The 14128-nt window shown below is 41.3% G+C and overlaps 1 protein-coding gene across 8 annotated transcripts in view; it reads right to left on the reverse strand.

Moving 5' to 3' along the window:
- Positions 1–13738: 13738 nt before the first annotated feature.
- The window catches only part of NCOA7 (nuclear receptor coactivator 7), a 141939-nt gene continuing 141549 nt past the window's right edge, over positions 13739–14128 (reverse strand). For all 8 annotated transcript variants that reach the window (XM_037139612.2, XM_037139613.2, XM_037139610.2 and 5 more), the window contains one exon: positions 13739–13971. In XM_037139612.2, the coding sequence (XP_036995507.2) occupies positions 13836–13971 (136 nt within the window). In that variant the 3' untranslated portion in view covers positions 13739–13835. The remainder of the gene's footprint in view (positions 13972–14128) is intronic.

Below are 14128 nucleotides of genomic sequence, written 5' to 3' on the forward strand. Positions count from 1 at the left end.
TGCCTGGAAGCACACCAAGAAAACCTTCCTTCTTTCCTGGGCAAGAGGAATTGGAAGAGCATTTTATGTTTTAATAACAGGCTGACATGCAGCAGCTACAACAAACTGAGACCACTTAATCAATGGTGCTAAGCTAAAAAAAATATGTCAACTACTGTCACTCCTCTGCTCAATGTGCTCCAGCAGTTTCTTATCCCACCGAGAGTGAAGTACTTACCTACGAGGACCCATAAGTCTCTACATGATGTGCCAGCTGCCCAGCTCCACACACTTCTGTATCAGCCACCACCAGTGTTCCCATCACTTCCTCTGCTCCAGCCACACTGGACGCCTGTTCCTCCTGCCAGCCAGGCTTGGCTCCGCATGTGGGCCTCTGCACTGGCTGACCTCCTGCCTGAAGCACACTTTCCACTGTTATCACGCAGATCATGCCTCTCACCTCCTTCAAGGCTTTACTCAAATCCCCCCCACCCCAGGAGATAGACTCTGACCACCCTGGCAACCTGCCTGCTCACATGCACCCCCAGCACTCCCTGCCCCGTTACTTTCTTCTGTTATTTCCATTGCATCCATTACGTTCTAGATATTTACATTTAAGTATTTAATATTATATAATATGATTACATACCAGTATTTGAATATTATACATTTAACTTACTATGATTATTATTTTTTCTGTTTCATACTCATTGACTGTAATCTCCACGGAGAGTTTTATCACTCTTGTGTGTTTCTAGTTTGTGTAGAGTGTGAGATACCAAGTGTAACCAAGGACAACTCCCAGGTTCTTCGTCTGAGAACTGGAAAGTTGAAGCTGGTGTTTACCAAAGCGGGGAACTCTCGAAAGAGCAGGGTTTGGGCAGGGAAGACCAGGCATCCAGTCGTGGGTATATTATATTGAGGTGCTATATTAGTCTGTTTACACTAAGTTTTTTGTGGTAAACAACTCTAAAAATCTTAATGCCTTGGAACAAAAAGCTTTTTTTCTTGCTCACATTTGTGTTCGTTGCACGTTGGCTCTGGTCGTGCCAACTTCATCCCATGACCCAGCCCGAAGGAACAGCATGTTTCGTGTTAGAACAGGGGAGAGAGAGCACGATAACACCGTGTGACGGCCCCTGAGGCTTCTTCCCAGAACTGGCACACGTCACTGACCGGAGCAAGTCACGTGGCCAATCCTGACATCAGCAGAACAGGGTTAAATGTAATCCAAGGGCTGGAAAGGCAAAACATATTTTGAACAATGATGCAATGTACTACAATTGCCTATTTGACATAGAAGTGACAATGTCATTAGGTGGGTAGAAACATGAACCTGAAGTTCAAGAGGGAATCTTTAGAATATAGTATTTACATTCACGAAATTAAAAGCGATCACCAACAGAGAACGTATAGACAGAAGAAAGTTCAAAGGACTGAGCTTGGGGCTCTTCAGCATCTTGAAATCAGAAAAATGAGAATTGGTCAGATGACTAAAAAGAGTGGCCTGTGAGAACCTGGAGGAGGATGGGGAAGACTGGTGTGCAGGAGGTGGGTCAAAGATCATTTCAGATAGAGGGAGTGAGCAGCTCTGTCCGGGGCTGCTGTCAGGGTGCGAAGAAGCTGAGAACTGGGAATTGAGTGGAGGTCATTCATAAAGCTGATAAACACCGTTTTACTGTTGGCGTTGGGGGGAAGCCTGGTGCTGGTGGGTTTGATACACATATTAAAGGCAGCAAGCGGAGCAAACATTATTCACAGGAAAAAAGAATGAATACACACAAAGAATATCAGAGCCCATGTGCCACACTGGTAAAGATCAGGAGAGGCAGAGGCTCTGCAATGTCTGCGTGCAGGAGTGGAGTGGCTGCTGCCAACTCAAAGTAAATGCATGTCATTCAAGTTCATTTACTCTGGTGTCTCCAGTCCTTGCAACCTGAGAAAGCTGCAATGAGTCATCATCCTTTTCACAAGAATCAACACCACCTTTATCGCCTTTTATATCTCCTTTCCTTGTACTTCTCTAAACTCTCAGGGTGAGAGTGCCCCCAGCCTTACTTCTTGCTCTTCTTCTGTATCTACACTTACGCCCTTGATTTCATCTAGTCTCAAAGCTCTAGATACCTATATGCCTGGGACTCCTACACTTCTAACTCTATTCGTACCTTCCTCCAAATCGAACCCCAGCTGCACACTTGATGTTTCCATGCAGATGTGAAATAGATTGAACCGCTGGTCTCCCCACTATAAACACCAAACCCAAGCAGTCTGATGGAACCTGCATTCATAACTACGGTGCTACTGGCACAGGCATTGTGGCAATTCTATATATCCATGTTCAATAGGCTGCGAGAGGCTGTGTCTAGAACAGTTTCTTTGTTAAATACACACACGGATTTGTAAGAAAAGGCCCGAAAGGATATATACCAACTATATTTGCACCGTGATCTTTGGATTGATAAATTATGGCTTGATATTTTCATTGCTTATCTGTATATTATCCATTGACAACAATGAAAATATATTGAATTTCCATAAGAAAAACATCTTAATTTTTTTAAATGCAGGATTCTCAATTTCTTCTAGTCATCTCTGTTTCATAAATAATCTCATTCCACCAATTTTTGAGTTGTTCAACTCTGACGTCAGAAGTGTACAGGGCATTTTGGGGCAGATTTCTTGGTATTCCCGGCAGAGACAAACCATGGAGCTGCTATGACCGTATGTCTGATGCAGGGTGGGGCTTCCATTTTACGGTGAGGCTGTGGTGAGTGTTGGTGGCTTTGTCTTAATCTCATAAAGTATCTCAACACTGGACACCCCTTTTCCACACCCTAAACAAAAAATTTTTAACATAAATACAAAAGCCTTCATTGGCTTATATTTAGTGAATAAAAATAAGTTTTGTTATTTCACCAGTGTCTCAAGAATATTAGATTTTTCAGGAGCTGAAAGGAAAACAAGCATGACCCCCTTTCTCCCACCTTAAGACAAACAATATGAAGGGAAATACTTCAGGGTAAAGTGGCCATTGCCTGCTGCAAACTATGGCATGTGTGTCAGCCTCCACTGTTGAAGTGAGTGACCTGCCCAGGCAAAGGAAGGGGACGAAGGAGTGCTTGTTTGTGGGAAAGGAGAGAAACTTCCAGTCTCTGATCCTTACACTGACTTGGAGCACTCTTTCAGTAAATATTGGCCAGTGGCCCTGAGTGCCAGCTTGTGGCTGTTTGAACTTGCTAAAGGACTTTAAGGGGCATTCTCACCTGTCCTTAAATGGAAACGGTAAATCATTTGTAATGGAAAGAATGACAAAAGAAAAAAATCCTTTCTCCTTATAACGGCTCTCTCTCTCATTGCTATTATTTCCCTGACAAATTATTTAACTTGTCTACAGAGTATAATGTGGACCCTTCTGCTTTTTTCATAATGCTTTCCTACAGGCAATGTTTTCAAACAAATCACTGAAAGGGATTCCCACTTTTTACCAGGAACGAGGTTACACTTGGACTTTGAACTTTTGATAAAGAATTCACCAAAACAAAGTTTGATATAACTAACATTATAATAACCCTAACTTACCTTCGTCTGGCTTTTACAGTTCTTGAAGGTGTTTTTACGTAGATAAATTTAATTCTCGTGACATCTCGGATAGAAAATATTATTGACCCCATTTTAGAAGTGGAAAAAATGGGGCACAAGGAGGTGAATGAGCCTGCACAGGACCACTTACCTGTCGAGGTAAGTCTTGCACCCCTTTTAGGAGCACGAGAGCCGCTGCCTCTTTCCCCGAAATCAACAGAAAACAGTTCTGTGTGAATCACTGCGCTTGCATCATCTGGAAGTTAATGTCAATTTTCTTGTCAAATTCACACCTGTATTTCTTCATAACTCCAAGGCCAGTAAATCACATCTATGTCATTAATTCTGGCTCTTATTAGTTACCCATGAAGAAAAATATTTCTCTTTACCCACAGCCAAACTATCCTCTGCTGCTCCCCCGCCCCAGTTTTTTTTTCCACCACTGACTTCTTTGAAACTCTTTCTACTGTAAAGACACAATTTCCTGTAAATACTCTAATCTACAACCTCATTCTCTTCACTGAGCCATACGTTCACCTTCTAACTGCAGCCTGGCATTCCGCCAAGGGTGGCACTTCCCTTGAGCCTTGACCAATGAATATGGCTTTTTATCCCCACTTCCCAATATGTGAAGAGAGATTCAAAAGCAGTTTTAGCATTCTCCAAGCTTCTAATTGCCACTTGCAGGTGATTCCATTTCTACCACTTTGCAGCTCCCCACCCCCTGCCTTTTTCTGAGCCTCATGCTATAGCATGAAGCATAATCATCATCATCTACCGGCTTCTACGTCACTGTCCAATTCAGAGAAAGCTTCATCACCAACCCACAAGTGCTGCCAAAGTCTAGCTGTTGTCAGCTCAGGCAGCAGCATCAGGGGCCCTGGGTCACAGGTTCCAGTGCCCTCCGCTTCCATTCCTCTTCAACACAACTCATTCCTGTCACAAAATCCTAATGTTACATTTACTCAGATTCTCTCGTCCCAGCAACTTTCAAATTCTCCTAACTTCTTAGTACTTTCTGTTCTGGATCTTTCTCTCTTCAATTCTTTGTCACCCTCTCGTGGGCTGAAGAGTCAGACTCCCTCAATTTGAAGCCCATTTCTATCATTTAGTAGTGATTCCACCTTAAACAAGTCACTAATTTTTCAGGGCTTCCCTTCCCTCGACTGGGAAATAATAATAGCTGTACATGTGCTATTTTGAAGCTTAATTGAGATGATAAACGTCAAGTGCTTAGAACAGTACTTAGCAGTAAGTGCTCAATGTTTACTACTATTACACTTGAACTGCTTGATACTGCTTCTATAAAAAAAATAATAACCAAACTAATAAGTGCTAACACATTCCCAAATCTATAAAGCAAAACTCAAACTAACAAACATCTTCCCTTTCCATCCCACTTCCTAGATATTGCTGATTTAAGGAAGACTCGTGAGAAAATACCTTTTCCTAACTTTCTGGTTATCATCATGTTAGCCATCTGTCCTCTTTACAGAAGTAGACAGAATTAACAGACTGACTAATACTTATTATTCTTAAAGCAGGAGCATCAAGGATTTCGTGTGACCTCTTTCCGGAAGACAAACTATAAGAGACAGGCTGAAGGCATGAATAGACATTTCATAAACAAGAAAATACGAATGACTAAGAAACATACTCAGAGTTGCTCATCCTCATTAGTAGTCATAGAAATGTAAATTAAAACCACAATGGAATAAAATTGCACGCTCTTGAAACGGGCAAAAACTAGGAAGTCTATCGGATATTGGACGAGGTGTTCTGATGGGCACGTAAATGAGACGATCACTTTGTGAAACATCGTGGGTGGTCTTATGAGGCCAAATATCCCTGCACCCATGGCCTTGCCGTTCTCTCCCTGTGCAGTGTTTGCACGTGGGCCTCAGGGGAATGGCCAGAATAGGACAAAACAACATGAAAAGGGCAAAACTGCAAGCAACACTATCTATCCACGGCAGGAGAATGGATAAATAGTGGTATAGTGCTGTGTTTACACAGTAGAATATTAAGCACACACAAATGAAGTATCGCTGCAATAACAGCATGAAGGAATCTTAGAAGCAATGTTGAAGGGAAAGGGAAAACATGTCCTTAACTAGTAAATGCCTATACTATAATGGCATTTTTACCTATATTAATTCATTTCATTCTCAATATCTCTTTGAGGAAGGGGCTACTGCTCCTATTGTACAGAGGAGTTTGATTCCCAGTCAGGGCGCGTGCGTGGGTTGCAGGCCTTGCAAGTCCCTATTGTACAGAACCGAGACACAGAGAGTTTAAGGAACCTGCTGGTGAGTGGAGGTGCCAGGACCGAGCTAACGTTTGTTTCATGCCGACATAGCACCGGGCATTCCCGACCTTGCCCAGATGACCTGTTTCATGAAAAATGCCCTTAGAAAAATGCCCGTCTTGATTTTTTTTGACTGACATATCTTCCTTCCTAAATTAATACAAGCTGGCACTGGAGAAGCAGTTTGTCATATGTCTTTGCACTCTTCTTTCAACCCCGTCACCAAGCTGCAAACTCATGAAGAGTTTGATCTTCATCTCAATGGTCTTCTGATCCATTTTCTAAATTTTTCTGATGGAAACAGAATGTGACTCACTGCCCTAAAGCCCTGAGACACACCCTGGAACTTCAGTCTACATTTTTCAGAATGCCAATATATAAGACATATGGAAATGAAGGAATTCTTTTCCAGGAAGCAGCCTCACGTGCCCCTCCCCATGCCTCGGAAATCTCTTCCCCAGTCTTCTTTTACTTCCACCCCTAAGACCTAGAGGGAAGAATATGAGCAGATGGAGGGAGGATCCTTCCTTCCTGCAGCGCAATCTTAAAAATGGTGCTTGTAAACTTGTGAGTGAGCATTGTATAGCGGGGAGGAGAGGGGAACCCAGGGGTCCAGAACCTGTGTGTTAGTCCCAGCTTGGTCACATTGGACAAATCCTTTAATACTCTGGGGTTCGTGTCCTTCAGTTATACGCCTGGTTCAGTTAAACCTGACAAGCATTTACCCAATGCCTCGGAGGAGTCCTGCAGCCTGACAAGCTGTGGGGATATAAGAATGGGTAGGAACTGGTTAGCCAGAGAGGAGCTCCGACGATTAAAGAGCTTGCTTCTGCGCTAGAGGACTGTGGATCTTGGTGCCTGAGGTGGTTAAGTGGAGTGTGGACGACCAGGTGGTGACGCCGGAGAGACGGAACTACATCAATGAACTGCTGTAGTTAAGAGCTCAGCTCCGGGGTCCGTCATAACTGAACACATCCTGGCTCTCACCCTCCTGAGCTCTGAGACTTCAGCCAAGTTACCTAACCTCCTGAAAAATCAATTTCCTCATCTCTAAACCAGAGTCAGAAGTTATACTGTCTTTGTTTTTTTTTTTTTTAAGATTTTACTTATTTTTAGAGAGGCAAGGGAGGGAGAGAGGGAGAGAAACATCGATGTTCGAGAGATATATTGATTGGTTGCCTCTCACATGCACAGAACTGGGGACCTGCAGGGCCCACAACCCAGGCATGTGCCCTGACTGGAAATCAAACTAGCAACATTTCAGTTTGCAGGGCGGCACTCAACCCACTGAGCCACACTAGCCAGGGTTTGTTCCGAGGCTCAAATAAGATAATGCATTTTTTAAAAAAGGGAGCGAGGGTCATGATACATAAACGCTACCTGTACTGCTCTTCAGCCCTATTGGTCTTGTTAATACTTGTGTATCAATTGCTCCTTGGCAAGGCATTGTGGCAGGGTTTGCAGATCTAGGCAGAAGTTGTCCATCAAACTTACGCAGCTATAGCCTACTTGCTGGAGGAAGGTACTTAAAGGTAAACACTCAGTTCTTATTACAAGATCTTTCTTGAAGATGTTGACATGTGTTAACAGGATTAGAGGCTGGAGCAAAGTGAAACTGTCCTGGAGGAAGTTATTTCTCAATGGGGTGGGGAGTGTAATTTAGTATAAAGTCAGCAAGAGAATGTATTTTAGATGAGGTAGAGGATGGCGTTAATACATGCTTCGGGAAGTGTTTAAGTAAGGAGTGAAAATTATGCTGAATACATTTGACTTGATCTAAAAATTATGGTCCACAAGTTATAACAGAAATGGTTAAGAAATATGAGTTCAAAGAGATTGTAACTAGGAAACTCCTCATGTATGAAAAATGCATGTATTTTAAAAATATAAACCAAGCAAATTGTGTGCACATACACACACATGTGGTTCGTGGCTAATTTTGTAAATATACAAAGGCAGCTTAGAAATCAGTAAAATTAGGCCCTGGCTGAGTAGCTCAGGGGATTAGAGCTACAGCGTCCCAGTACAACAAGGTTGCAGGTTTGATCCCCAGTGAGGGCACACACAAGACTCAACCAGTGAATGCATAAACGAGTGGAACAAGTCAGTGTTTCTTTCTTTCTCCCTCCCTCTCCCCTACTTCCTCCCTTTCTCTAAAAATCCATAGCAAAGAATAAATCAGTAAAATTATGAATAACTCAGTAGAAAAATGGACAAAGGACTCAGACACATTCAGGGAAAAAGATTTAATATAGCCAACACAAGTGGCAAGATGTTCAACACCATCTATGATTACAAAATAAAAATTAAAATAAGATACCATTCTGGGAAAAATTAAAGAGATTGACATAAAGCCAGTATTGGTGAGTGTGTGAGGTAACTAACTGTCATGCTTAAATGCAGTTGGTATAAACTAATAAACAAGATCTTTTGAAATAAAAAGTATATATACTCCTTGACTCACTGCTAAAAATTGTCTCAGAAACACACAACCATAACAACACAAAGTTCACTCTACAAGGATGCTCTCCAAGAATTGTGTGCAGTAGCCAGAGACAGTCCTTTAGGGAGGAACTGCCCAGCGATGGAGGCCCATGTGTGAAGAATGGGCTGAGGCTGCCTGCACTGATACAGAATGTCGTTCACAGCATCTTCTTAAACTAAAAAGGCAAACCAAAGAACCCCATCTGTAGTGTGCCTGCTTACACGAAGAAGATATGAATAAGTACAAATGCACAGAAACACTCTGGAAGGAAACACAAGGAACGTTCTGTGGTTGTTACCTCTGGGAATGTAGGGAGAGAAATTGCCATTCACTGAATTCCTTTCTGGACTGTTTGAAGACTACCATGAATAGGTATTAGTTCTATAATTAAAAAAATAAATGACACTTTAGTTAAACATACCAAAAAGAGTGAATGAGAGCCATTGCAATATGTCTGAACATGGTTTTTAGAAACTAAGTTGCTGTCTTAGAAGATAAACTTTCCTTTGCAAATTTCACATCAGTAGTTGATTCCTGCATGTGAGGAAGGAAATCCTCCACGATTTTATCTAATAGTAAGTAGTGCTTACTTTATGCCAGGTACCATTTTAAGTGCTTTAACCATGTAATAACAGTAGCCATGGGGTGGTTATCATTACAACATTATTATCCTCCCATTGTAGGTTAGGAATACAAGGCCTATAGAGGTTCAATTACTGAACCAAGCTCACCAGCTAGAAAACTCTAGAGATGAGATTCCAATGCTGCAGAGAATGCATGCTTTAACTGCAATGCTTGCTGCCTATTGAAGTCTTTAGAAGTTTTAGGTTTCGCTGGGTGAGCTGATGATATGAGCTGCTGAAAGGGACACGGGCCGTGCCCTCTCAACTCCCCCTGGGATACCCCAGGTGAAGCCCATCTACTGATCCTTTAGAAGATTTAAGAGAAAAACAAGACACTGCAAGAGACCACACTTATGACTTGATGTGGAGGAATAGTGGGGCCTTTTAACAAGTCTTAAGGCTGACACGCTACTTCAACACAGCATATCTTTGTATAAATTTTCTTATTGTTAATTGTAGTCTTCAAAGATGAAAGGGCTGATTTTAGCCAGCTCTTAGGTAAAATGTGGCTGATTCATCAGCCAGGGGAAATTGAGGTTAAGCCAAGGACTGCAGTGAGTATTGAAGACTGAACTGATTGGCTAAATTCCAATGTTTCGGAAGCTTGTCAAAGCAAGAATGATTTTTTACTGGAGACAGGAGGAGACATGCCTTATTATCCAGGTTTATTGAATGTGAATGTGTTTCCTGTTTAGCATTTTCCTAGCAGTTTGTATAATCCATAGCATTATGTTAAGCTGGATCAGGGTTACTTTTTGTAATCCTAGAAGTGGAGTAATTGATGGCACTCTTCTGATAGGTAAATAGGACCCTGAGATTATCTAATGGTCTCTTCGCTTATGCCTTTCCACCCTTCATTCTAACAGGTTAATGTTGAAACTTTCTCCACATGCAAGCGGTTCTCTGGGTGTGGCTGTAGCTTCCAGTAAGCAAGCTTAGGAAGAATAATTGGTATTTGAACAGAACTGCCTGAGGCATTCTTGGTGGTTCCGAGAAAGGATGCACAATTCTAAGTAAGGAATAAATTGCTTATCTTTCATGTGGCCCCTCAGGCATTGTGAATGGGTGGTACCAACTGTACAGTATAAGAATAAAACACATGCCAATGTCCAAGGCAAGAAGTCTTTGTGTTTGGTTAGTGAAGAGGATCGGTAATCCTGAAGAGATCCAAGTTTTCAGTTTGGGAAGAACCTCAGAGAATTCAGACTTCTGGTGGCTTTACTGGCTGACTAAATGGGGAGAACCACACTATTACAGTAGGTGGTGTGCGGCTGTGTGAAGCTGTGTGAAGCCCCATAATAGCAGAGCCAAAGCAAAGTACTCAGACCTAAAGGTTCTTTTTGGTGAGGGATTAATAGTCTGATTTTATTGCTGATGATACATGATTTGGTTGAGCCATATCTTAACCTTGATCTAGAGCTGTGCTATTTAATACAGCAGCCATTGGCCATGTGAGGCTAAATTTAAATGAATTAAAGTGAAATTTTAAAAATCAGCTTCTCAATCACCCAGGTCCTATTTCAAGTGTTCAAGACTAGTGTGGTTGCTAGTCTTGCATTGTCTATGAAGAACAACGCAAATTCTAGAACACTCCCATTACTGTAAAATGTTTTATTGAGTAGCACTGATCTACACACAGTGGTGTCCAATCTCTTGGCATCTCTGAGCTACACTGGGAAAAAGAGTTGCCCTGGGCCACACATTAAATACACATAATCACACACACACAAATATCGTAATGTTTGGAGTAAATTTACAATTTTGTGTTGGGTCAGGTTCACAGCCATCCTGAGCCACATGCAGTCTATAGGCCACAGGTTGGACATCCCTGATTCTAGAAGATAAACAATGGGTCGCCAAAGATATTTTATCAAGAAACACCATTTTGATGGCTTGATTCACTACCCTAGAGAGGCCCTATCTAGTTTTTATTTTCAACCACTAGAGATTTGAAATAGAAGGGAAGACAGTAAGAAGTCGGATTTTGGTGTGAAGCCACCGTCTGTCATAGGATCACTACGGCTAATGGTCACAGGCACAGAGGTTGGAGCAGCGGGTGAGCGCTGTGAGGTTAGGGCTTCCCCTGAATGGCCTATGACCTGATTAGCAGAAGGAAGTGGTTAAAGGTACTTCTGATACTTGTACAAGAGGCGAGTATGACTGACTTCGTTCCTGAAACTTCCTTTGGCTTCTGACCTCCCTATCTTTCTTTACCTGATTAGATTGGTAAAAATTGGTCAGACATCTTAAGAACACAAATCTTAGCTTTTCTCTCTGGAGTAAGAGATTTTTCAGAGCCTCCCTCAACAGGAAAGTAGTTGTTTGATTAGTTCTATTTCACATACCTCTACAACCTTAAAAGGAAGCAAGGCAGAGAAAATCAAATGAAGGGCAACAACACTTCTCACACTAGTTCGGGGTGTCCCTGGGGGCCTGTAGCATGGGAACGTATCTGTGTCATTTTCAACAGAATGTGGTGAGGCATCTGAGGGCCCCTCCCATCCATGTCCTTTGATGTAGACTCGAACTGAGGAAGTGAGAAGCAGTGAAGACTGCTCAAGGTCTTCATCTTCAGGGGTAGTGGACAGGACACCAAAGAAAGCTGGTCAGAGGATAAAGTGTCCACTGAAATTAGGAAGTAGGTCAAAAGAGAGATGTTGAAAGGAGAAGGTCAGTGTTCAAAGAATAGCTAGGACTAAGAACAGGGAAACTAGTAGACTTTGAGCCAAGAGTTGTCCCTAGTAACTGTGACAGAAGCAGTGTTTGTGAAGCAATGAGAGGAGGGTGGCTACAGGGAATGTGTTTCTAGGGGACGATAAGAATGAAAACATGAGCACTGGACCTTACTTGGTCTTGGATATTTCATTATCCTCTCACCCAAGTAAAAACTCTAACATCCAATAAATGCATGTTGAATGAAATCCTTGGGAAAGAAAATCACACTGAATGCATAAATTCCTTTATTGAAAATATTGGGCTAGCACTACATTACATATATTCGATATCCATAAATGAGGGGTCACACATTTCTGAATGGACAATACTGTTTTAAATAGAGAACACAGCATCTGGATATGGTCTCACAAGTACATATAATATCATGGACTAAACTAGGTAAGAGTGATTTATATGCGAATGACTGTTTGTTAATAGCGTCTGGTTGCAAACGGCATACCTGGTAAATGTGATCATCATGTCCCTGGTATCTCACACCAACACATCATTTAAGGAGCACATAAAGGTTAAACTGCCAGTATGTTGTTCATCAAGAATTGTCAACAGAAAAACTCAAGGGACAGCACACCTGGGCTCCAGACTTGACCCTTCACAGCACTCATTGCAACTTGTGTGGAATGTACGTGGAGTTGGGTGGCTGTGGGTCAGACCAGAGGCCCCTTGGCACTGTGTCTGTTCTCCTCTATAAAGAGTCTAAAGGAAGAGAATAGTCTCCAGGAAATATTCTGCCAGCTTAAGGCTTAAATTCTAAGAACTGTATATTAATGCTACTCTTGTTATTAATTCTTTTCTTTCCAAAATCACCAGGGATATAATTTATGACAGACCACTTCCCAGCTTTGGCTATTATTTGAAAGTTTTTTTCCATTAGTAGTCTTTGGCTTTCATAATGAATACTCTGGCAGTCAATAATATCGGTCAACTTTTTAATAAGGTTTTATTATTATATTTAATAAAGTGTTTTATGGTGTGAAATGGGTTGATGTTGAAAAATAGGTTTTACTTTTTGTTCCAGTTTTGGTATGAATGTATGTCTTTGCATTGTTTTTTTTCTCAAATAAAAGAGAAAACCAAGGTGGTTGGGCTAATTTGATATTTTTCCTTTGATACAAAACAGTCCCTTCAAAAACAAAGGCCTGTTTGTTAGTGTAAAAAATTGGGGGAAATTATGCAAAAACACTATGAAAATAAAGTTTTTGTTACTAACAAATGATTTTGTAAGAAGCAAAACAGTTTCTTTTCAAAATCAGAGTCTGTTCTAGTCTAGGTTCATAAAGGTATCCACTTCTGTAAATATCAAATTATAACTGAGAAATACCTTTTTCTTCTTTATACAACTATGTTCAGAATAAGTAACTAAAAACGTACCTTTCCAATGACTAAATGGAGCGCTGGCCTACAACAATCAAATCAATGAACATTGGTAATGAGTTTTTTAAAGTTCACAATTAAGCATATATATATATGCTGTTTAAGATCTATCACCCTAAACAATCAGGGCAAAAAGAAAGCTCAATATAAAACTATATAAATCAAATGGAATTGTTGCCAAACATAGCACATTTCTTTTTTTTCAAGATTTGACACATTAAAAAAAAAAAGCTGGCAACACATTTCAAACAATATACTAGAAATAATAAATAAAACTTTAAAAAAATTCTATACATATCCTTTTAAGTGCTGTGCACTTTCAATTTTTCTAAATGAGACTCACCTTTCCCATGGCAAACAACAGTATGCTGTACATTTTGGTAATGAAAATTATGTTGATAAATACACAAGGCATGTATATATTTCCACAGTATCTTTTTTTTCACAGTTACCAAAAATAAAAGTTGCATTCAACTCATACATCTATAGATACTCTGGTTCCTCACTGTATGGACTTGAAGGAAGCAGGAGCACAGTCTTCCAACCAGCCGGATATTAGGCCTCTCCGGGCAGAGTCTGCCCCGGACACGTGCCCTGCAGGCCCTTCTGCAATGTGGTCCCGTTCCGTGGTGAGGGGAGAAGGAAGCGTCAATGGGGGCATGAGGCAGTCTAGGCGGCGCTGGTCTTCCAGCCCGCTGCAGTGGGGCTGAGCAAACTCGTCTTTTCAATGTTGTACTTTAAGGCAGCCTGAGTTTCACTCAAATGTCCATACCTCGAGGTCCTGAACTATGAAGTCTTCCTTTTTGGAAAGAATATCGTTATTGAAAGTGCTGCAGGAATTACTTCGTCCGTGGTACAAATCAGCATCCAGCCATAAACCAAATCGCCCCCTGAAGAGGTTAAAAAAAGAAAAAGTGAAAACATTTCAGTCTTGGGTGGCACACTTTCCACCCTCCCTTACCACAGTCTTCTTTCCTTCACGCTCCAGACAGACAAAAACCTAGATTGCTTGTAAAATAAAGGGGGCATTTCCTTTACTTCATTTAA

The sequence above is a fragment of the Artibeus jamaicensis genome, unplaced genomic scaffold, assembly GCF_021234435.1.
Source record: "Artibeus jamaicensis isolate MK-2021 breed Jamaican fruit bat unplaced genomic scaffold, CSHL_Jam_final contig_387, whole genome shotgun sequence".
In the NCBI taxonomy this organism is placed as follows: domain Eukaryota; kingdom Metazoa; phylum Chordata; class Mammalia; order Chiroptera; family Phyllostomidae; genus Artibeus; species Artibeus jamaicensis.